General features: G+C 44.1%; 1 protein-coding gene across 2 annotated transcripts in view; it reads left to right on the top strand.

Moving 5' to 3' along the window:
* DLGAP3 (DLG associated protein 3) overlaps positions 1 to 25,454 on the top strand; it is a 61,897-nt gene that overhangs the window by 30,520 nt on the left and 5,923 nt on the right. For both annotated transcript variants that reach the window (XM_049878701.1, XM_049878702.1), the window contains exons 6-8: positions 9,035 to 9,248; positions 9,531 to 9,844; positions 10,250 to 10,335. In XM_049878701.1, the coding sequence (XP_049734658.1) occupies positions 9,035 to 9,248; positions 9,531 to 9,844; positions 10,250 to 10,335 (614 nt within the window). The remainder of the gene's footprint in view (positions 1 to 9,034; positions 9,249 to 9,530; positions 9,845 to 10,249; positions 10,336 to 25,454) is intronic.

Here is a 25,454-nt window from a genome sequence, read left to right as displayed (position 1 = left end):
CTGCCGAGTCGTCTCTGACTCAAGGCAACCTTATGTATATCTGAACAAAACATTGCCCAGTCCTGTGCCATCTTCACAAGTGTCTGGCTCCGAATTGGTATTTTATAAATGTAAGCTCCACACTGAAGTATAGATAGAAAACTTTTTCCCCTTAATTAATCTGAGACAGTGCAGTTCAGTAGTTAAATGCTTGAGATGGGTTTGAATTCCAGCTCAGCTACTTACCAGCTAAGTGACCTGGGGGCAAGTTACTTGACTTTTTTGAGCCCCACTTTTCCTGTTTAAAAATAGGCATCATAATCGTGTTCTTGGTTCATAGCCAGCACTTAATAAAGGTTAGCTATTTTTACTGTTTGCTGGGAAGAGAAAAGCAATGCAAAAAATGGTCCACATTGGCTCTTATTGTTCACTGCTACAGTCTCTCAGTATTCCTTTGTTACATTTCCTGGATCAGGGAATCTGACTGGCTCACCTAGCTTTTCGTATCAGACCAGCCTATATGGGAGCATTGGCGGTTCAGTAGTAGGATTCTTGCCTTCCATGCGGGAGACCTGGGTTTGATTCATGTGCAGCCGCCACCCATGTATCAGTGGAGGCTTGCATGTTGCTATGATGATGCTAAACAGGTTTCAGTGGAGCTTCCAGACTAAGATGGACTAGGAAGAAAGGTCTGGTGATCCACTTCTAGAAAAAATCCAAGGAAAACCGTATGGGACATGATGGTCTGATCTGTAACCAGTCACGGGGATGGTGCAGGACTGGGCAGCGTTTTCTTCCCTTGTGCCTGAGGTCGCCACGAGTTGGGGCCGACTCAACAGCAGCTAACAACAACACATCGCCAAACAGTCTTCATTTTACTTGACCTGTTAGCAACATCTAACACAGCAATGGTTCTTTCCTTCCTGAAACACATCGCTAGGTTGGTTTCTAGTACACCACACTCGAGATTCTCTCCCTGTCTGCTCTTTCTCAGTCTCTATCACTGGTGCCTCCTCAACGCCCCAGAATCTAAACCCTGAAGTTTAGAAGTCCCTGGACTTTTCTCTGGAAACCCTGGTAGTGTAGTGGTTAAGAGCTACGGCTGCTAACCAAAGGTCAGCAGTTCAAATCCACTAGGCACTCCTTGGAAACTCTATGGGGCAGTTCTGCTCTGTCCTATCAGGTTGCTATGAGTTGGAATCGACTCGATGGCAACAGGTTTTGGACTTTTCTCTACACTCCCTACTTAGGTGGCCTCACATGGTCTCATGGCTTTGAATACTTTCTAGAGCTTGAGGACTGCTAAATGTATATCTCCAGGCCAGACTCTCCCATAAATGTCAGGCATATATATCTAACTATGTATTGAAATCTCACTTGGTTGTCTAATAGACATCTCAAACTTATGATATCCAAAACTATATTGTGAATACTTCTCTCCCCAAAAGAAATCCCCACTCCACCCACTGTCTTCCCCATTTCAGATAATGGCAATTTTATACTTCCAGGAGCTCAGGTCAAAAAGTTTGAGGGCAGCCTTGACTTCTCTCTCCCTCTTACATCCCACATCCAGTCCTTCAGCAAATCCTGTTATTGCCACCTTCAAAATGTATCCATAACCCAACCACTCCTCATCACCTCCACTGCCAGCACCCCGGGCCAGATCACCATTTTCTTTTGTCTGAACTATTCCATTACCTCTAATCGGTCTCTTTGCTTTTACCCACTTCATTTTTTCTCAGTACAGCCAGAATGATCATTTAAAAATATAATTACATTCCCCTCACTCTTCTGTTCAAACCCCTTATCTTACTCAGAGTAAAGTCAGGGACTTTACTATGACTTACAGGGCTATGAATGGTCTGGCCCCTACTATCTCTCTGAGTTCCTCTGCTAACACTGTTTTCCTCCCTCACCCGCTCTGGCCACACTGGCCTCCTTGCTGGTACTCAAACACAGCAGGTGTGCTCCACCCTCAGACCTTTGCATTTGCTGCTGCCTCTCCCTAGGTGCTACCTCTTCCCGGTTGCTCCCATGGATCACTTCCTCACATCTTTCAGATCTTTTTACAAATCTTCTCTCTATCCTCTGTGAATATCTGTTGTCATCAAGTCGATTTTGACTCGTAGTGACCCAGAAGGACGGAGTAGAACTCTATCCCCAGCGACCACTAATCTGCTTTCTGTCTCTATGGATCTGCTTATTCTAAATATTTCACATAAAAGGGGTCATACAATATGCAGCCTTTTGTATCGGGCTTCCTTCATTTAGTATGTTTTTGAGGTTCATCTAAACCGTAGCCTGTGTTGGTACTTCATTCCTTTTCATGGCTGAATAATATTCCATTGTATGTATATTAAGGTATTCTTTTAAAAAATTTTTTTAATTGTAATTTAGATGAAGGTTTACAGAACAAACTAGTTTCTCATCAAACAGTTAGTACACACATTGTTCTATGACATTGGTTAACAACCATATGACATGTCAACACTCTCCCTTCTGAACTCCGGGTTCCCTACTACCAGCTTTCCTGTTCCCTCCTGCCTTCCAGTCTCTGCCCCAGGGCTAAGGTATTCCCTTGTAAACAGCATATAGTTGGATTTTTTTATCCAGTCTGACAATCTCTGCCTTTTGAATCAGGCTTTTTTATCCATTCACATTTAATGTGATTTTTGATATGGTTGGATTCTCTCATATCATTTTTGTTTCTCTGTTCCTCCTTTACTGCCTCCTTTCTTCTTTTGTATGAAATAAAGTTTTTTAGTGTACCGTTTTAATTCCTTCGTTGATTTTTTACTGGATTTTTATCTATTTTCTTAGTCATTGCTCTAGAAATTAAAAAATTCTGTTTCTTTGCTCAGATTTCCTATTAATAAAGTCATTGTTATCATGCTTTACTTTAAGTCTTTATACATGGTTTCCTTAGTTATTTTGAACATATTTATAATAACTTTGTAGTCCTTGTCTGATAAACCCAACATTTGGAGACATTCACACTTTCTGTTTATTTGCATGTTTCATACTTTTTGTTAGATACTGAACATTTTTAGATAATATTTTGTAGCAACTCTGAATTCTGACTCTTCCTTCCAAAAACTGTTGTTTCTTTGTTTGGTTGCCTGGACTAAATCTGGGAGGTCTGCTGCTTTTGTATCATGTGACCTCTGATGTCTCCTCTAAGTATTTCTTTTCTCTAGTTTTTTATGTTTAAGCTTGGCTTCCTAGGGGTCGCCCCTGTTTCTGCATAGCTTAATACTCACCCAAAGATTGGTCAGAGGTTGTGCTTAAAAACCTCAGGCTAATAGGGCTTCTTCTCTCTGCTTACAGTTCTATGTATGGCCTGGGAAGTGCAAACTTCAGGGTGTTTTCAAGTCTGCCCTGGCTTTTACTTTTCTCCAGGTTCTCTTGCAACTCTTTTGCATGTATGCACAGGCTCCATTGGCCAGGTATGTGTGGGTGGCGCAGGTCATTTCTGGTTTCTGCTATTCATGCACAGAGCCTCTAGTCAATCTGGGTTATGTGGACAGCTTGTCAAATCCCCTATGGCTGTCTCATCTCCTGGAACTCCCCATTAAATCCTCAGCTAGTTCACCTGTTCATTTCTTGCCTCAAATAGTACTGCAGTCCCAGGTTAGCAGAGCTGCTGGCCTTTCTTGTTCTTGACACTATAACTGACAATACTGCAAATCAAATGAGCCCTCTGGAAGTAGCATTGAAGCAGCTGGTTTTCACAGCCTGCCTCACCCTTGTTTAACTACTGTACTTTTAGAGCTTGGGGGTTGGGGAATGGGAGCAGCCCTAGGCAAAAACACCACAAACTCATGCTATTCTCACCTGAAGCTGAGTAATTTTCATAAGTAACTGCTTCTTTATTGTATGCCCTTGGTCAGTTATCAGAGTGATAAAAGGGTTATTTTTGATAGTTTTGTCCAGCTTTATAGTTGTCTTGGGGCATAGGATTTGGTGTCTTCTTTACACTGTCATGCCTGAAGTCCTAAGTCTGGAAAATTCTCAACCACTACCATTATGTTTTCAAATATTGCCTCTTCCACACTCCATCTAGTCTCTTCTTCTGGAACTCCTATTAGTTGTATGTGAGACCTTCTCATTCTTTCCTTCATGTACCTTAACTTCTCCTTCATATATATACATATTTTTTTATCTCTTTGACTCTCTATGTTGCCTTCTGGATAATCTCCAGATCTATCTTCAGATTCACTAATTTTCTCTTCAGCTGTGTCTCTACTGCTGTTTAACCCATTCTGTGTGCTTTTAATTTCATTTTCTTTTTATTCTAGAAATCTGATTTGATTCTTTTTCAAATCTTTCCCATCTTTTACAAAGTATTTTATTTTCTCCTTATGTTCTCAGTTTCATCTTTCAGGTCTTAGAAATTTTAAACATAGTGTAAAAGCTATTCTGTTTTAGGTGACGTAATACTAGTTTCTGTAACAGATAAATGCTGACTTCTCAGTGGCTCAGCTCAATAAAGGTTTAGTTGCTTGCTTTTGCCACAGTCTGTATTAGTTATCTATTGCTGTATAATAAATTACACCAAAGTATAGCATCTTAAAACAACAAACATTTATTATTTAACAGTTTCTGTGGGTAAGGAATCTGAGTGCAGCTTAGCTGGGTGCCACCTGACTTACGTATTTCACAAGGCTGCCAGGAAGATACTGGCTGGGGCTACAGTCATCTCAGTAAGTGACTAGATCCACTTACCAGCTTGCTCATGTGGCTCTTGGCAGGTCTCAGGTCCGGATCCTTGCTGGCTATTGGCCAGAGACATCAGCCTCTTTCCACATGGGAATCATCATAGGGTTAATCACAACATCGCAGGTTGCTTTTCTCCAGAGAGAGTGTCCAAGTTTTTTTGTAACCTAAACTCTGAAGTGACATCCAGGGACAGATTACCCAATAAGCAGGGTACACATGGACTTAATTGTGCTTACTTACTAATCTGTAGTGCACAATTTCACCTGGTTTTCACCACATCTGATGTGGTAAGTTGGTACATACCGTGCTTACTGGTTAATCTGCCCCTTGGTTACATCCCACTGCATCTGCCATATTCTGTTCTTTAGAAGTGGGCCAGTATGTCCAGTTCACATTAAGAGGAAAGGATTACACAAGGATGTGAATGCCAGGAGGTGTAGATCACTAGGGTCCATCTTAGAGGCTATCTGCCATATAGCCCAATATTAGCTCATCTTCAGTGAGGCTTTATCTGTGAGAATCCTGAACAGCCTGGATTAGGAGTGGGCCCCCCAGGAAAACTTTACAGTTGCTTCTGTTAGGGGTCTTCCTGGTCTGGGACCATTTTATGTTAATTTTTAATTTTGGGGTCTAGCCCAGGCAGACTGTATGAATTGAATCCGTGTGTGTGTGTGAGGGCCAATTTGTGGTTACAAATTCTTTGCAGATTTACCTTCCTCCACCCAGGGCCTAGGCTACAGACTAGCTTCTTTGTTGTCAGCCTGTGCTGATTATTGATTTTTTCCCCTAGTTTGTCTTTTCATCAAAGGTTTTTCCCTTCTTGGCTTTATGCAGGCTCTCATTGCCAATATCCTGCTTCATGTAGATCCAAAGCCTTACTCCTGTGCCTGAGTGGGTGTTAAAACCCAAGCCCTTTGGTTACTGGGACCAGCAACCACTGCCCCCTACTCCCACTTCCACTGGTCTGTTTGCAGCATCAGCTCACACAGTTAATATTCTGATTTTCTGTCTCTTCTTTGCTTTTGTCCCCTGGGGACTTATATTGCTTTCTAGTGAGCTCAGCTATGCATATAAAACAACGTTTGTTATACTTTATACAGTGTTTTAAAGTGTTTTGAAGTAGGAAGGTTTTCAAAAGGTTACCTAAACTAAATAACATATGTAAAGTATACAGAATGTCACCTGGTCCCCAGTTGGACCCACCAACTCTAGCATGGACAATTTCAATTAGATCCAAATAAGGTATTTTCTTCTGAATATCCTGTGCCTTTGCAAATGGTTACTGATTCTGAGTTCTGATTCGGAGAAAGGCTAAGGTTCTCATTCCCCAAAAGGACTCTTTGACTTGTACCCTGTCGCAAGTAGGGGTTGAAAGTAGAAGGGTGGAAAGAGGTAGGGGATGATAGAATTCACAGTACAATGTTACAATTTCATAATCATAATACAGTAAAGATCAACTCAGGTGCAATATTCCTCTGAAAGTCCGTATGAGTCTGTGTTTCCCTTGGGTCCTTGCCCATGACTTCATTCAGTGGCCTCTACATACAATCATTCATGGGGGTGGGAGGAATTTCTCTTGGGATTATTGGGAGGAATTTTTGTGGTCCCGTGTTGGAACCCCAGAAACTTCCCTTGGCCAGTAGAGATGAGATGTGTGTGGACTGGAGAGTTACTCACCTTCCTTCTGTCTGCCTTAGATGGAGCTGGTCATGGGTATAGCCTATAGGTGGAATTCCAAGAGCTTTAGAACCCTGGGAAAGAGAAGCCTCATTCTAAGAAGTATTGTCACTGTGATTTAAGAACCTTTTGCTCCTCATAATAATATCTACTATATGTTAGATACCATGCCTAATACTTTCTACACCAAAGAGGGCTAGGGACAGAGAGATGCAGAGTGAGATTCCATCTAGGCCTGATATCTAGGCTCGAGACCACAACTCTCTCTGCTAGGGTTAGGTCAGCTCCCCTGTGCTCCACGAGGACCCCTCTGGGCTGAATTGGTTGTAGTTGGGAATGTCCTGAGGCTGGGCCAGAAATAGCAGGATTTAGATCACTCCTGAGCTGCAGGAAGCACCCTGACAACTAACTCCTGGCTCCTGGTACTTCAGGGGTCCTGAGATAGGCAGATTGAGAGGTAGACTCAAAAGGAGGCATGGTGAAAGCCACAGCTGTCCCAGGAATTTGGCTTGTGTGGTCAAACATGAGAGAACTTCAGCTTCTACAGGATCCTGGATTGATTTTTCCATGGCTTGTGTGTTCTGTGCCTTTGTAATGAAGTTCCTTTAGAAAAGCTGCAAAACGATGTCCAGATAGTTCTTCTTTTTAATTACTCATTGGAACCACTGAATCTGAACCTTCAGCAAATTTGACTCTGAGCTTCCAAGCTGCCAAAGGAAAGAGAGGCATGGAGTTGGAGCTTCCCAGGTTCAGACTCTAGAGGTGGGCCTGGGTTAATGGAAGCTGCATAAGCTCTCCAGGGGATTCTGGTGCTCAGTCAGCCTGCAAAGGGAACCAGAAAACTTGGCATCTAACTCTGCTTTTACCACTTAGCGGGTCGGCATCCTTGGACAATTCATCTGCCATGTCTGAGCCTCAGTTTGCCCATTAATAGGATGGGATGGAAATTCCTGCTTTATCTGAGAGAGGGTCTAGTGAAATCCCATTATGCTTTGGAGGCCAAGTTATGAATCAGTGAGCTGCATTTTACACACGGATCAAGCCATTCTTAGGGGCCTCTGTTGGCTGCCCATAAGTGCGATGGCATGAGTCTTTCCTAGGAAGATGTCACCAGATGCAGCCATGGGATACTTGTTATTACACTCATTTTGATGACCTTGTCCATGACTTCATCCAATGGCATCTATGTAATTATCCACCAGGGTGGGAGGGGGTTTCTGTTGTGCTCTGTGACAGGAATTGTGGTTCTCATGAGCACCTGGTCTCTTTACTGAATGCTTACTATGTGCCGGTAACTGCACCTCGTGCCTCACATTTTTTCTTTGAGCTCTCTCAATAGCCCTATGAGGATGATCCCATTATCACTCCCATTTCACAGGTGAGTAAACAGATCCAAAAACTTTAAGTAACTTCAAAGGCCACACTGCTGGAAGTGGCAGAGCCAGGTGGGTCTTACTCCGTAGTCCGTGCAGGCAACCATCAGGCTATACTCCTCATTGCTCTGGCTGCTTGGAAGCCCAGGGTCAAAGGTGCACTATCTTGAGAATGCACAGGACTCTGTCACCTGTGCTGTTGGGTGTAGAGCTTACCTCTGGCACCATCTTCTTTTCCTCCTTTTGTTTTTCCTTTGTGCCAGTTCTCTCATGTAATGCGAATGAAGCTGCAATTTCTGTGGTAAATTTAGTCTTAGTGCAGTGTTGTGCAACACAGTTCCATGAGCAACATTTTTGTTTTGCTTCTTTCTTACTTGCTTTAATTTTTTAACACCACGGATCACAAAATTTCAGAAACAAAAACCAAAACCTCCTCTGGCAATGGCTCAGCTTTCCTCAGATGACAAGGGCAGGGAAGGAACGAATGGGCCAAGTCAGAACCTGTCAGTGGGCAGAGGGTGGGGGGGAAGGCTTGGAACACTCCAAGGTTAATAATTCTTGCTCCATCACTTACCCATTAATTTCCATCCTGCCACTTGGTATATATCTCTATAGGTTACTTTCAATCAATTTTGTAACATAGTAAGTTATAAATAATCAAATAAAAGTGTCCTCTCCTGCAGTCCCCTACCCCCCATATCTGGGCAGGAGGGTGGATGTCAAGTCCCTAGTCCCCAGGGGTGGGCCTTGGTAGAGAGAAGAAGATGGGGTAGTCTGGAGACATTGGGAGATGCACAGATGGGGTTGTTGTTGTTATTGTTAGGTGCCATCAAGTTGATTCCAGCTCATAGCCACACCAAGTGACAGAGTAGAACTGCTCCATAGGTTTTCTTGGTTGTAATCTTTCCCGAGGGAATCGCCAGGTCTTTCACCCACCGAGCTGCTGGGTGGGTTCAAACTGCCAACCTTTCTGTTAACAGTCCAGCACATAACCGTTTGTGGCACCAGGGCTTCTTACAGGTGGGGTGGGGGTATTTAAATGAAAGGCCGGGCCCTAATAGCAAACCCGCAGAGCAGCACAGGGCGGAGGTGCTCCCATCTGCCTTTGCCTCTGCTCTCTTGCCAGGGTTTCCTTGAAAATAAGTGCAAGAGATTCACAAAGAGGCACAGCCTCTGCAGATCTGGAGATGCACCTAAGGCAAAGTGCCTCAGAGCTTACCTCCCCTCACCCCCCGCCCGCTCCACCCCTGCACCTCCGTAACTGTCTTCCTGCCCCCTGTCACTAGCTCAGTGAGGAGCTGAACCAGCAGCTGGAGGCCGTGTGCGGGTCCGTGTTTGGGGAGCTTGAGTCCCAAGCGGTGGACGCCCTGGACCTGCCCGGCTGTTTCCGCATGCGGAGCCACAGCTACCTCCGGGCCATCCAGGCCGGCTGCTCTCAAGACGACGACTGCCTGCCCCTCCTTGCTGCCCCTGCCTCTGTCTCAGGGAGGCCCGGCTCCTGTAAGTACACCCTTTCTGCCCCTGGCCGGGCCCTAGGTCAGAAAGCGCCCTGGGTTCTGGTTCTGGCCCCCGCCACAGCTGTGCTGTGTGACTCTGGGCAGACCGCTTGCCTCTCTGGGCCTGATGACGGAGAGAACAGTCCTTGGCTCTGAACGTAGCACATGCGGAGAATGCGTGGCTGCTGGGTCCTGTGGGGCCGCATGGGCGTGTGGGGTGGTCCGCCCCAGATGGCTGCGGGAACGCGTTTCTCGTCCGCTCCATCTCTACTTTGCCTGCTCACAGCCTTCAACTTCAGAAAGGCCCCGCCCCCCATCCCGCCGGGCAGCCAGGCCCCGCCCCGCATCTCCATCACCGCCCAGAGCAGCACGGACTCCGCCCACGAGAGCTTCACCGCCGCCGAGGGCCCCGCCCGGCGCTGCAGCTCCGCTGACGGGTTGGACGGCCCCGCCATGGGCGCGCGCACCCTGGAGTTGGCGCCGGTTCCACCTCGGGCCAGCCCCAAGCCCCCCACACTCATCATCAAGACCATTCCTGGCAGGGAGGAGCTGAGGAGCCTGGCGCGGCAGCGGAAGTGGCGGCCGTCCATTGGGGTGCAGGTATGGAAAGAGGGACCCAAGAAAGACCCAATCCCTGGCCGGTTGGAATGGGTTGGAGGTCTGAGGGGCCTTCTGAATATATAAACCTCCATGGTTTGCTCTGAGCTGCAGGTATACCCGGTGTCTGATTCTCTCCAGGACTGCCCCAGCCAACCCCAGCCCACCCCCTCGTCCTTTGTCCTGGCACCATTGCCCCTATTGGCGAGTGGAGAGCAGTGCCCGGTGGGTGCCACCTTGCTGCCTCTGACCTCTTGGGTCTCTCATCTTGTTCAGCCAGATTGCTTTGCAGAATCTGCCAGCTGCCTTGGGGCTCACCCATTGCTGGCCGTTCTCCCTGGAAAGTTTTACAGGGCAGGAAGGTCCCTTGGCTACCTGCAGCCACTGACTGGTCTGCCTTACCACCAGGTGGAGACTATCTCAGACTCAGACACAGAGAACAGGAGCCGAAGAGAGTTCCACTCCATCGGTGTACAGGTGGAAGATGACAAGAGGTAGGTCAGAGTCGGGGCATCCCAGGATTCCTTGGGGGAGAAGGAGAGAGAGGGCTTCACAATGTCCTCACTACTCACTCTTCCTAGAAGGGAGACCAAGCCTTTTGAGGGGAAAGGAGTCAGAGCAGCCAGAGGTTATTCCAGAGGTGTCACCAGGGCAGTTGTCAAATCAAAAGTGAGCCCTTGTATCCATGCCTCTCCCGGGTGCTCTTAGGCGGACAGGAAATGTACAGCATGTTGGGGGAGGGACAGGGGTCTCTGGGTGGTGCAGTGGTTTGCTCTCAACTACTAACTGAAAGGTTGGCAGTTCGAATCCACCCAGCGGAAGAAAGGCCTGGTGATGTGTTTCCATAAGGATCACAGCCAAGAAAACCCAGTGGAGTGCAGTCTATTCTGAAGCACCTGGGCGTCGCCATGAGTCAGATTCGACTTGATAGCCATGGATTGTTTTTTGGGGGGTGAGGGACAGAGGTAACAGGTAGGTGCTGAGCAGGCCTCCAACAATTGTCCTTTCTAGGGGATAACAGGATCCTGCCAATCCCTCGTTACATCCTGTGGTGTACAAGTATGTGAGCTGAAAAAGAAACAAACGCGAAGATTGCCACTCAGGGGCCCCTGGCAGATATAACACTCCTCCTCACTTGGCTCACACAAGCATTTAAGCAGTCGGGGGTACCTCTTGTATGCCTGAATCTGTGGTGTACCAGAGACTGTAGAATTACCCGCAGCCACTATGCTGGCATTAGGCAGCCTCAGAAACATTGCTTCCTTAATTTCCACCTGAAAAATTAGCACTGGGAGCTCTAGCAGGAATACTGGGAAGCATCTCTCTGTTGTGGGGTTTCTCTGGGAAGACGCTTTCTCTAATGGCCATGTGGCAGTGCCACCATGGCCCATCTGCTCTTCAGGCTGTGATGTCGCCAGGCCAGTGACCCTAGGTATGGTTTCTGGGAAGCTGCCTGGGGCTGGCTGTAAGGGTTTCATGGTAACCTGTGTTTCCCAGGCTATATACCCTCTAAACCCATTGCTGTCAAGTTGATTCCGACTCATAACAACCCTATAAGGACAGAGTAGAACTGCCCCATACTGTTTCCAAGGAGCGCCTGGTGGATTTGAACTGCCGGCCTTTTGGTTAGCAGCCGTAGAAACTAGAGTCACGGTAACAGTCCCAGGCTGCTGTTCCCAGTTGCCGTTGTTGGACCTTCAAACCTCCCCTTAAAGCTCCCCCAGCTATTTTTGGGAACCCCTCAGGGTGCCTTGAGTGTGTGCCTGCTCAAGTCTTCCTGTGGATCCTGGGGGATTCACCATTTTTCTCCGCTTCTGCTTTGGCTCCTGCAGTTTCATCTGCTCCTGGGGTTGTAAAAGCCTTCACCAAGAGTGCCCAAGAGCTGCCCTTTGTTGCTTCCATCACTCCTGAGTCTGCTCTCCTCTAAACTCTTAATGATCCACAAAGATCGCAGAAAAGTAGCACTTTATGGCAACTCCCTAAGTCCGTGACTTGAATTCTTGAGAGATGAGGTAGGAGTCACGGCGGGATGCAGGTCTATGCTCAGCATCCTGTCCCTACACTAGAGCTGCTCATGGACCATAATGTGACCCCATGTGCCCCAACTTGCTTCCTCAGGAGGCCTCTTAGTCTCTCATCCAGATAGATTCCTGGGGTTCCCCCACCCCCTTGACAAGCCTGAGTCCTGGGAAGAGTATAGCAGGCATTGTAGCTGGGACTCCTGCTAAACTAACAAATTCTGTCATTCATTCATTCAGTAAATACTTATTAAACATCTGGCATTTAGTAATAGGGTTATTAACAGGATTATTGAGGATGTGGCAGCTCCTGTGCACTGTTTTAAATGCATCACAGACATGAATTTTGTCCTCATAAAATTTATGGTCTAGAGGGAAATAGAGGCAATGAATAAATAATCCATGAATAAAAATATATTTACACATTATGGTATAATATGCAGTGGAATATTATGTTACATTATGGTGGGAATATGAAAGAAAAAAGGAGGAGCTAAGAGAGAAGGGACTTTATGTAGATTGAGTGACATTTAAGCTGACTTCAGGGATAACTAGGAACACTTGGGTCATGACTGGGGGGAAAAGTGTCCCAGGGAGAGGGAAAAGCATATGCGAAGGCCCTGAAGCAGGGAAGTTTGATGCGCATCAGGACCTGAAAGACATTGAGTGCCTGGTGTGGAGTGAGTAAGGGAATGGTTTGGAGAATAGACGGGCCAGGTCGTGTGGAGTATGGGTATGATAGACAATTGAGATTTAATTGTAAGTAATGAGTTGCCATGAAAAGGTTGAAGAGGGAGTGTGCCATGATTTAATTTATGTTTACGAAAGATCACTAGCTGCTGAGTGGAGAATAAATTTGAGGGAAGTAGTAGTGGAGAATAAGGTGGCTGGTAAGGGGGTTCTTTATGATCCAAAAGAAAGATAATGGTGTTTTGGACTATGGTGGCTACTGTGATTGAGGTCTTATTCTTTCTACTGCATTTTATAATTGGAAACTCCTAGTGTGTGGGTGCACTATTAAGTTTTGTATATTGATTTTGTATTCAGCAATCTCGTTGCTCTCTCTTATCCTCATAGTTTATCTGAAGATCATGATGGATTTTCTATGTAGCCGGTTATATTTTCTGCAAACAAGAGTTCTTTTCAATCTGTATTCTTTTTATTTCTTTTTCTTGTAATAATGCACTGAATAGGATTTCGAGTTCACTGATGATTGGTCGTGTGCTTAGCCCCTGCCTAACCTTAATGGGTACGCATCTCAAGTCCCACTCTTAAGTACGATCTTTGCTCCAGATTTTGATGGATACTATTTATTAGGTTAAGGGAATTCCCTTCTATTCTAAATTGGCTAAGAGTTTTTATTTTAGTGTTTAAATGGAACACGAGAGTGAAATTTTATTGAATGCTTCTTCAGAATCTATTTAGATGATCATGGCCTTTCTCCTTCGATCCTTCCTTAATGCGATGAACTACATGAATAGATTTTCCGCGTTGACCCATTCTTTCATTCTTGGGATAAACCCCGCTCAACGCCATTCTCAGTTTGGATTAGGTTTAACTGTGAGTAACAAGGCCTCAGTGGTGCCTTAAACAAGACAGAAGTTTCCTTTTCACATTAAAAACAAAAAAACCTGGACGTAGGATGTGCAGTGCTTGGATTCCAGGCTCCTTCTATGTTGCTCCTCCTCCACCTTTTGTGTGTTACCTCTTATCTAAGAGGCTGGGGCAGTGGTGGTCCACTGGCAGAATTCTCTCCGAAGACCCAAGTTTGATTCCAAGCCAGTGCACCTCCTGCGCAGCCATTGCCCTCTTGTCGGTGGAGGTTGTGTGTTGCCATGATGCTGAACAGGTTTCAGAAGAGCTTCCAGATTAAGATGAACTAGGAAGAAAGACCTGACAATCTGCTTCCAAAAATCAGCCAGTGAAAACCCTCTGGATCACAACGATCTGATCCCCAACCAATTATGGGGATGGTGCAGGACTGGACAGTGTTTCACTCTGTTGTGCATGGAGTAACCATGACTCCACAGCAGTTGACAACAACAAGGGGCTGACGTTCAAGCTCCAGCTGTCATGTTTCCATTCTGAGCAGTGGGAAGTAGAAAGGGAGGAAAGTTGCAACACGTTCACTTACAGCACATTGGCCACAATTTCATCACATGGCAGCACCCAGCTGCAAGGGAGGTTGTGGAATGCAGTCTTTTAGCTGAGATGTAATGTGCAGCCTGTGAAGTCTGGAACTAAAAATCAGGATTCTTATGGCTAAGGAAGAAAAGAAGTTTGGATAAAGAGAGCCTGAGCAGTTTTTGCCAGTCTTGATATATTTATATGCATTGCTGGATTTGTAGAGCTGTTACCTTATTTAATATTTTTATCTCTGTTCATAAGTGATATTGGCCTGCAAATTTGTCTTTATTGTTATTATTCAGTTCAGGTATTAAGGTTATACTACTTTCTAGGAGCTCTGGTGGTGTAGTCATTAAGCACTCGGCTGCTAACCGAGAGGTCAGCCGTTCGAACCCACCAGATGTAACAGTCTTCTTCTGTAAAGATGGTTCTTGTTGTTAGTAGCCGTCGAGTCAGATCTGACTTATAGTGACCCTACGCACAACAGAACGAAATACTGCCCAGTCTTGCACCATCCTCACAATCATTGCTATGTTTGAGCCCATTGTTGCAAGACATTGTGTCAATCCATCTTGTTGAGGGTCTTCTTCTTTTTTGCTGACCCTCTACCAAGCATGATGGCCTTCTCCAGGGACTGGTCCCTCCTGATAATATGTCCAAAGTACATGAGACGAAATCTCACCATCCTCACTTTCAAGAGGCATTCTGGCTGTACTTCCAAGACAGATTTGTTTGCTTTTCTGGCAGTCCATGGTATAGTCAATATTCTTTGCCAACACCATAATTCAAAGGCATCAGTTCATCGATCTTCCTTATTCATTGTCCACCTTTCACATGTATATGAGACGAATGAAAATACCATGGCTTGGGTCTGGAGCACCTTGGTCCTCAAAGTGACATCTTTTTTTTAACACTTTAAAGAGGTCTTTTGCAGCAGATTTGCCCAGTGCAATGCGTCCTTTGATTTCTCAACTGCTGCCTCTCTGGGCGTTGATTGTGGATCCAAGTGAAATGAAGTCCTTGACAACTTCAGTATTTTCTTCATTTATTATGATGTTGCTTATAGGTCCAGTTGTGAAGATTTTTGTTTTCTTTATGTTGAGGTGCAGTACAGCCTTGGAAACCCTATGGGACAATTCTACTCTGTTCTACAGGGTTGCTATGAGTTGGAATCAACTTGACAGCAATTTTTTTTGGGGGGGGAGAGGTTTAGTCTCCTAAAATGAATTTGGTAGTTTTCTCTGTGTTTCTATTCTTTGTAACAATTTGTGTAATTCCTTGAAGGTTTGGTAAAAGTTGCTTATAAAACTACCTAGGCCTGATGCCTTTTTGGAATAGGAGAAACTTTTTTTGGAGACAGACATATAGTTTTGCCAGCCCCATTTGTTAAAAAGACTGTCTTTTCCCCCATTTGATGGACTTGGGGCCCTTGTCGAAGATCAGGTGACCATAGGTGGATGGATTTACATCTGGGTTCTGAGATAGGAAAAGCTTTTTGAACTATAGATTCAGTTTCTTTGGTAGTTATTGATCTATTCTGATTTTCTTTTTCTTCTTGAGTCAATTTCAGTTATTTATATTTTTCTTAAAAAAAATGACCTCTTTTCAAAAATTGACAGTTTTCAAAATTTTTAGTACAAAATATTTATTATTATCATATTATAGTTTTATTAATTTTTATTGTATCTGTAAGTTGTGGCTTCTTTTTAATTCCTAATACCATGTGTTTATGCTTTTCCCTCCTTTCTTGATCAATCTTGCCTGAGGTTTATATATTTTACCCTTTTAATATATTTTTTAGAAATTATATTTTATTAGTCTTTTTAAAAACTATCTTTTGGTTTTGATGAGCACCTCTGTTCCTTTTATCTTTAGTATTTCCTTTCTTCTACTACTTTTGTATTTGTTATTTCATTTTTTCTACCATTTGTTTTTTTTCTTCAGCCTTTTGAACATTAACTTTCAATATTTCTTATTTTCTAACGTGCTTTTCAGGATATAATTTTTTTTCTAACTAGATTGCTGTAGCTGCTTCTCATAAGTTTTGAGGTGCAGTATTTTCATTGTACAGTTCTAAATCATCTGTAACTTTCATCATAATTTTTAAAAATTAAAAAATAAAGTCTTTATTAAATAATTGTATTTCCAATATATAGAGTTTTCTGCTAAAAAGTGTTTAATCTCCATTTCTCTACTAATTATCAGCATTTTTAGAGCATTTGTAAAAGCAGATCCTCACAGCTCTGTGAGGTATACTATCACTCCTACTAACAAAGGCAGAGAAAAACTCTTTTGCAGGATTAGACAAATCTTTGCGAAAAGTAAGAACTGTTGGTCAGAAGCTGTTTTCCTTATAGCCGTTCATTCTACCCAAGTAGAAGGAAGATGTTATAACCAGTTGCTAGGAGAAAAAAAGAAAAAGGAGAATTTCTGCATTGCTTCAGTTGGTGAAATGAAGTAGCATGGCTAACTGATACTAAAATTCATAAAAATGATTTAAGAAAGCATGAAAAGTAGCATTTTATTCTACTGTTACTGTTACACTGTTTGTATCTTAACTAAGCAGCTTATCTTTATCTTACTGGATCTAATTTCATCTGAAAATAGTTTTTTAAACTATCCTTGTAAATACACTAGAAATAAATCCATTTTATTATTATTATTTTTTTTATAATTTTTATTTTGCATTAGATGAAGATTTACAGCACAAATTAGTTTCCCGTTCTATCGATAGTTTGTACATAAAGTGTTACATGATATTGGTTGCATTCTCCACAATGTGTCAGCATTCCCCCTATTTTCACCCTAGGTTTCCTGTTTCATCTTGATTTACACCTTCCTGCCTTCTCATCTTTGCTTTTGGACAAATGTTGCCCTTTTGATCGTGTGTAATTGATTGTTCTAAGGAGCATATTCCTCTTGGGTGTTGTTGTTTATTTTATGAGCCTGTCTATGATTTGGCTGGAAGGTAGTCTCTGGGAATGGCTTCAGTTCCACTTCGAAGGGTGTTTTAGGGCCATAGTCTTGAAGGTTCCTCTGGTCTCTGTCAGACTGGTAAAAAAAACCCAAACCAAACCCATTGCCGTTGAGCCGATTCCAACTCATAGCAACCCTATAGGACAGAGGAGAACTGCCCCATAGAGTTTCCAAGGAGCGCCGGGTGGATTCAACTGCAGACCTTTTGGTTAGCAGCCGTAACTCTTAACCACTACGCCACCAGGCTTTCCTCACACCAGTAAGTCTGGTCTTTGTAGTGAATTTCATTTTTTGTTCTACAATTTTTCTTCCCCTCTGTCCAGGACCTTCTGCTGTGACCCATCAGAGCTGGGTACCATTTAGTTCTTATGGTCTCAGGTTCATGTAGCCTGTGGCTCATGTATAATTACTTTTTTAACCATGAATAATTTAGGAGGTTTTTTTGGGGGGGGGGGTTTCCAAATGTATGCTTTTGAGGGGGGCTAACTTTTAATTATTGATTTCTAAATTTACTGCTTTGTGATCATAGTATGTGTTCTGTGTGTTATTTATTCCTTAGAATTTGTTGAGGCCTCCTCCATAATATGTGCATATCATATATATATGATCAAACTTATAAATTATATTTTTCAAATGTTTGTCTTTAATTGTATTTTAGATGTTTGGTCTACCAGTTCTGAGAGAAGTGTGTTAAAAATGTCTCACGATGATTGGGGATGTGTCATTTTCCCTGGAAGTTTTATTAATTTTACTTTAGCTTGAGCGTGTGCTGTTTAGAAGCATTCGGGCTTATGATTGTTATATCTTCTTGGTGGGCTGGCCCTTTTATCATCAAATAGTGGGCTCTTCATCCCAATATATGCTTTTCTATCCCTTTATTTGCAACTGTCCTATATCCTTGTGTTCTAGATGTGTTGTCTATAAGCAGTAGGAGCTAGAGTTTAGTAGACAGATTTAACTCATTTATATATTTTTTGATTAATGATTCATTTAGACTTATTTCTCTTTCAAAATGTTCTATTTGACGTGTTTTTTCTTTGCTCTCCCCGTCTCCCCCTTTCCACCTTCTGTTGAATTAATTGAGTATACTTTCTTTTTCCTTCCACTAGTTTGGAAGTTTACATTTTATTAATGATCTCTCATAAATCTTTTTAACAAATGTACTTCATTTCACATTTTTCTGATTTCGTATACTTAATTTAGATTTTTCTAATAAAGTATGAAGGCAATCCATATTTCTGTCTTTCTCAGGAACAAGACAAGGACCTTGGAACACTTTAACTTCCTTCTTAAACTCCCTCCTCCCCATCTTCCATATTATATTTATCCAGTATTTTGGTTCTGCGTCTTTTAAAAAAAACCTGCTAAATTAGTTGTTTTTGTATCTTTTATGGTTTGATATTTTGGATTTACAAACATGTTTTAACAATTTATGTGTTTGCGATTGCTTGTTACAGCCCACTCTTGTCTCCTGGGTTCAATTTCCTTCATGCTGAAGTACTGCTCAAGCTTGGGACCAGTTTTCAAGTTAATATCTCAGCTTGAGGTTTCTGTATTTCATTGGTAGCACTCGCTGGAACCCACACCCACACACAAAGCAGCCTTCATGTTCTGATTTCTCAGCATCCTACTTCCAGGCCCCATTCCTGAATCAGTGGCATGGGTTTTTCAAGTCCAAGTTTGTAAACGAAATGGCCCTTCTTGGCTGCTGGCTCTGCACAAGGGTCTGGTTCCAGCTCCTCACGATGCTTAGGTTAGGGACCTCTCCTCTCACCCTTGCTCAGCGTTACCATCTAGCCTCTAGCATATGTCTGGGCTGCTATTCCTGTGGATCACTTGGCTTAGACTCCCTCTCACTACTCAGGCTTTGAATTTCCTCTTTGCTTCTGATATCTGAAGAGTTCTCTTTCCTATTTTCAAACTTGGCATTGTAGTGAAAACATCTTTTTGATTTTTACTTCATCCAGCATTTCTCTGTGTTTGGGCGTTGGGTGGGAGCTTCCTAAGTTGGTTGAGTTCACTGTATTGATCATCTGTCTGGATGAGGCTGTTAGCAACAGGTACAGAGAGAAGTGGACCGATCTGAGAAGCATTTTGGAGTGGAAGTCAGGGAGGGGCAGGAACAGGCAGAGAATGTGATCTTCCTTGTTCTGGTATCAGTGCTCAGGGAGGTCTTGGCGAGGCAGGGGATGGGGGGAAAATAAAAACCCAACCCATTGCCGTCGAGTGAATTCCAACTCATAGAGACCCTATAGAGGGGGAAATAGTACTCAATAAATGTCTAAAGAACCAAATTGCCTGGGACAGGTTATCACACTGGGAATTCAGAGGGACTGACAGGTGGGGAGAGGAGAAACCTGGCACTTCTCCCTGGCCAGGCTCCCTTGCTTGTCTGCTGCAGGCATCCTTAGTTATGCACTTGTACTGTCCTTTCTGTCCCTTATGTCCCTGGCGCTGTAAGTCTGACTCACCACACGCCATGCCCCAACTGGTATATAAAAGCGAGCCATGAACACCAGCAACTTTCTAGGCAAAGCTCCAGGACTAACCCTCCCACCCATTGCTGCCCCATTTTCCTGGACTCTCTCGTCTTTTCTCCTGTCTCGCGGGCCCTATTGTCTGTCTGTCTCTCTACTTTTGCCTTAAAAATTTCCAGAGAGGTAAGATCTCTCCTTTTGTGTCTTTGCAGGGTGTTCCCTGCTAACCTATTGGTTTGAGAAATTCAGACTTATTGCCCCTTATACCTGGGAGTTGTCTGTAGATACCTCTGTGTCTTTCCGTTTGCTCATCATCAGTGGTGACTTAATCTGGAAAAATATAGGGGTGAGAGATGGTGCCCCATCAGCTCCACCTCTACTCCGCCCTCACCTGCCATTCGTTTGTCCACTTGGTATTCAGTTGTCAAGAACTGTGCTGGAAAGGACAAATATTGTATAAGTCCACTATTATAAGAACTTGAGAAATAGTTTAAACTGAGAAGAAAATATTCTTTTGTGGTTACGAGAGGAGGGAGGGTGGGAGAGGGGTATTCACTAATTAGTTGGTAAATAAGAACTACTTTAGGTGAAGGGAAAGACAACACCCAATACGGGGAGGTCAGCACAACTGGACTATACCAAAAGCAAAGAAGTTCCCTGAATAAACTGAATGCTTCAAAGGCCAGTGTAGCAGGGGCAGGGATTTGAAGACCATGATTTCAGGGGACGTCTAAGTCTATTGTCATAATAAAATCTATTAAGAAAACATTCTGCATCCCACTTTGAAGAGTGGCGTCTGGGGTCTTAAATGCTAGCAAGCGGCCATCTAAGATGCATCAATTGGTCTCAATCCACCTGGATCAAAGGAGAATGAAGAACACCAAGGACACAAGGTAATTACAAGCCCAAGAGACAGAAAGTGGCACATGAACCAGAGACTACATCATCCTGAGACCAGAAGAACTAGATGGTGCCCAGCTACAACCAATGACTGCCCTGACAGGGAACACAACAGAGAACCCCTGAGGGAGCAGGAGAGCAGTGAGATGCAGACACCAAATTGTCATAAAAAGACCAGACTTAACGGCCTGACTGAGGCTGGAAGGACCCCGGTGGTCATGGCCCCCAGACCTTCTGTTGGCCCAGGATGGGAACCATTCCCGAAGCCGACTCTTCAGACATGGATTGGACTGGACAATGGGTTGGAGAGGGATGCTGGTGAGGAGTGAGCTTCTTGGATCAGGTGGACACTTGAGACTCTGTTGGCATTTCCTGCCTGGAGGGGAGATGAGAGGGTAAAGGGGGTTAGAAGCTGGCGAAATGGACACGAAAGGAGAGAGGGGAGGGAGAGAGCAGGCTGTCTCATTAGGGGAAGAGTAATTGGGAGTATGTAGCAAGTTGTATATAAGTTTTTTTTGTGAGAGACTGACTTGATTTGTAAACTTTCACTTAAAGCACAATAAAAATTATATTAAAAAAAAAAGCAGAGCAGTCAGCAAGAGAGACTGAGAAGGAATGATCATGGAGGTAGAAGGAATATCAGGGGAATATGGGGTGATGGAAGTCAACTTCAGAGTATTTCAAGGAGGAGGGTAGAACGAACTGTGTCAACTGCCACTGAGAGGTTTCGATGGTTAATTTTATGTGTCAACTTGGCTAGGTGATGGTTCCCAGTTGTTTGGCCAAACACTAATCTATTTGCTCTCAGGGAGTAGTTACATGTGATAAAATCAGTTAGTCTTGGGTATAGCAGATTATCTTCCGTAATGTAATTACCTTCCACAATGCAATCTAATGTAGCATCATGTATAATGCAACCAATCAGTCAAGGTCATCCTAAATCTAATTACTTCTGAGTCAGAAAAAGAGCAGAATGAACACAGAGACACACACATACCAGAGAAGACAGACACCAAGTGAGGATCATCTATAAGCCAAGGGACCAAGGAAGGCCTGGGACTGCCTACAAGGAAGGCATCAACACAGCCAAGACCCTCGTTTTTGAATTTGTACCCTCCAGAGCTGTGAGAAAATAATTTTCTGCTCTTTTAAAAAAAGAAAAGAACTGTGCTGGGCATGGTCATTAAATTGTGAGCAGAACCATGAGTGTCCCTGCCCTTGTGAAGCCTACTGCCGTTTCGTTCTAAGAATCTTATAAGTGATGTGGAATTACAGCTGTGACAGATGCCACAAAGTTTAGGTGTGCACCATGGTTAGAGAGTCAAAGGGGTCAGGCATGGCTTCACTGAGGAAGTGACACTTGCGAAGAGATCAAAAGGATGAAAAGTAATTAATGAAATAAAAATGGAAGACAAGAGTGTTTAACGGAGAAGGGACTGCATGTGTCAAGGCCCCGTGTTGGGAGGGAACATACTTAAGAAACAATTACCAGTTCTGTCTCAAGGTGTCCTCCTGCACCTGTCTTCCCAGACCCAGCATTCTCTGTGCCATGACAAAAAAATGCATCAAATGTGGTAAAAATTAGAAGACTGCTCTTGGGGTCCTTTCAGTCATAGAAACCATGTTATTCTGCCTCCAGCTCTCTCAAACCGTGGGATCCCTTGTGTCTTTCACTACTAGCTCCTTCCCACGGAGATCTTATACTGATGTTTCCAGATTCAGCAAACAACAACAAACCAGGATACCCAGTTAAATCTGTTTATCGGATAAACGCTGAATAATTTTTTTAGTCTGAGTGTGTCCCATGCAATATTTGGCGCATACTTATACTAAAAAAAAAAAAAAAAATTTTGATCAGAAATTCACATTTAACTGGGCATCCTGTATTTTACATGGCAACCTTACTTATACCCACATGTGCCCACCCAGTGCAGCCTGGAGGACTCTGTGCAGGCAGGTGTAGACTCCTCCTGGCATCATGGTCATTTCTAGCTTTGCGACACTGGTCAGGGCCTGTGCTGAAACAACAGAGCCTTCTGAGCAAGGGGAAGGAAGATTCCATCCTCGCGAGTTATATTCCAAGAACAGTCCTGCAAAAACGTTGAGGAGCTGGCTGACCGTAAGGCCTGGGCATGCACGTTGAGTCCATTCTATAGTACACAACTCCAAGGACAGTTCCTGACCCTCATGACTCCTAAATCTCCTCCTCCAGCCCCACCTCGGCATCTCTACCACAGGCCTCAGGCTGTGGTGATGGACTCTGGGACTCCTATGTCTAAGCTCTTAGGTGCTGTCTCAGAGAGGGGCCTTCCCCAGAAACTGGTATGATGCCTGCAGTGGCACTGCCCTTCTTCCTCCCTGCTCATTCCCCCCTACCCCAGTCTGCTGACAAATACTCCTGGAAAAAACTCTTGACAACTTCTGGAAGCTGAGCATTCCTTTGCACACCGTGTCCCTTGGGATAATTTAGGTTCTTCCCAGAGGCTTTTGTGCTATCCCCTAGAGAATCACGGCGGCAGTGTCTCCCTGAAGTAACCACGATAACAACCCCCAGAATCATCAGGAATGTGATCACTGTCACCGTGAAGAACTTGGTGGGGGGTGGGCAGTGGGTGAGGCACCTCGGCCTTGTGAGAAAACAATGGGGAAGAAGTTGCTATGAATTATTGACGATTCACAAATAAAACCAGTTTTCATCCTGTGCTTCCAGCTATTGGTGAAGACCACAACAAGTACTGCCAAATCCAGAACTAAATAGAGACATAAGCCCTGGACTTCAATACCCTGAAAATCCATCTGTTATAGTTACGAGTCCCTGGTGGCACAAATGGTTAGGTGTGCAACTACTAACTGAAAGCGCTCGACTACTAGCCAAAAGGTTGGCAGTTCAAACCCACCCAGAGGTGCATTGGAAGACAGGCCTGGCGATCTGCTTCTGAAAGGTCACAGCCTTGAAAACCGTATGGAACAGTCTACTCTGCACACATGGAGTCACCATGTGTCGGAATTGACTCAACAGCAACTAACAAAAACAACAGCAACGTAGTTAGATTAGGTTTGGCTGTGAGAGAAACACTAAATGACATTGACTTAAACATGATAGAAGTTCACTTCTCTCTTGCTTAGAAGTCCAGAGGGAGTCATTTGAGGATTGGTAGGTGCTCACAGTGTGAGAATCACTGCTCCTTCTATCTTTTGCTCCATCATCCTTAGTACTTGGTTTCTACTTGCTCCAAGATGGCTGCTTGAGGTCCAGCCATCGTATCTGCATTCTGGTCAGCAGAAATGAGGAAGGGACAAAGAAGGGCATATCCTCTCTTTTTAAGAGCATTTCCTGGAAGTTGTACGTACCACTTCAGCTTATATCCTATGGGCTAGAACCTAGCCACATGGCTGCCCCAGCCTCAAGGGAGATGGGTGAAAGAATCTTTATTCCAAGTGGCCACATGCCCAGCTAAAAATTGTGGAATCCTGTTATAAGGATGAAGGGGAGAATGGATGTTGGGAGATAATTAGTGGTCTCTACTATCCTTCCTTCCAGCCAACCAATCAATGTTTATGTGTGAGGAATTGTCCTAGGTTGTCCTAGGTACTATTTAGTAAGGGACATAGATATGAAAATAACTAACACAATGTGGTATGGAGTATAAAAGAGGATTTGTTTGAGTGCTGTGGGAGAACAGATGGACATGATCAACAGCGATCATAATTATTAGTAACTACAATGCCCAAGCTGGGTCCTCAGTGCTAATTCTGATCATTCATTTGTCCATCGCCCTTTCTTTTCAGTGAGAGCTCCAAACCATCCCACTTCTCCATAATAGCTAACAGTTACCATTACAAGCCAGGTGCTATTCTAAGTTCTTTGCATAGATTAAAAAAAAAAAGTTCTTTGCATAGATTATCTCACAGTAATTCAGTGAGCATTGAATATTCTTCTCATTTACACATGAGGAAACTGAGGCACAAGTCATAGAGTTGGCTTTTGGACCCAGGAGCCTGGCTTCAGAGTACACAAGGCTGTGCTGCCTCCCCTAAGGCTGCTTATTTGCATTCTTTCTCCAGCTCCCCACAGACCTGCAGCAGATAAGCTCCTCACTCACTCCATTGTGATGATTGAGGCTATCCAGTGGGATCTCTCTCTACTTCCAGGCCAGTTCCCAGCTTACTTGCATCTCTTCCTTTGCTTCCTCCACCTGCCGCTTCTCGGGGAGGCCATACATAGAGTGTAATGGTTTACCAGGTGGCCTCTATGGCCAGACTGCACTAACTTGATCACCGTCTCAGTCTTGTCTGGGCACCTTGATTTTAGGGAGCCACTTAATCTCTCTAAGCCTCGGTTTTCGCATCTGTAAGTAGGGTGAGGATAGAACACATTACCCACTAAGTGCTCAGAGAGTTTAGTTTTTGTTTATAAGCCCTCTCCCACATCCCATTAGTTTCCCATTGCTGCTGTAGCAAATTACTGCGAATTTAGTGGCTTAAAACAACACACATTTATCATCTTACAGTTAGGCAGGTCAGAAGTTTGAACTGGGCATCACTGGCCTAAAATCAAGGTGTTGACGGGACTGTGTTCTTTCTGGAGACTCTAGGGGAGAATCCATTTCCTTGCCTTTTCGAGCTCCGAAGGCTGCCCTCATTCTTTTGACACCCATCTTCAAAGCCTACAGTGGTGGGTTGAGTCCTCACATTGCTTCACTCCAACCCTGGTTCTGTCATCACATGGAATTCGCTGACCCTCCTGCTTCCCTCCTTCACATTTAAGGACCCATGTGATTACATCAGCCCCACCTGGATAATACAGGCTGCTCTCCTCATTTCAAGATCCTACTTGCAGAGCTCCTTTTGCCATGTAAGGTAACATATTCACAAGTTTTAAGGATTAGGACATGGACCTCTGAGGGTCCATTCTGTCTACCTCACAGGTTCTCTCTCCCCTCAGGTATGGTGTTCAGGAACCATTCCAAATAAAATAAAGCAAACCAAACCAAACCAGTTGCTATGGAGTTGACCCTGACTCATGGTAACCCCATGTGTGTCAGAGTAGAACTGTACTTCAGTGGGTTTGCAATGGCTGTGATCTTTTGGAAGTAGATTGCCAGGACTTTCTTC

This window comes from Elephas maximus, chromosome 3 (genome assembly GCF_024166365.1).
Source record: "Elephas maximus indicus isolate mEleMax1 chromosome 3, mEleMax1 primary haplotype, whole genome shotgun sequence".
NCBI lineage: Eukaryota > Metazoa > Chordata > Mammalia > Proboscidea > Elephantidae > Elephas > Elephas maximus.
Note: the sequence above shows the minus strand (reverse complement) of the source record. Positions and strands in the feature narration are given on the sequence as shown.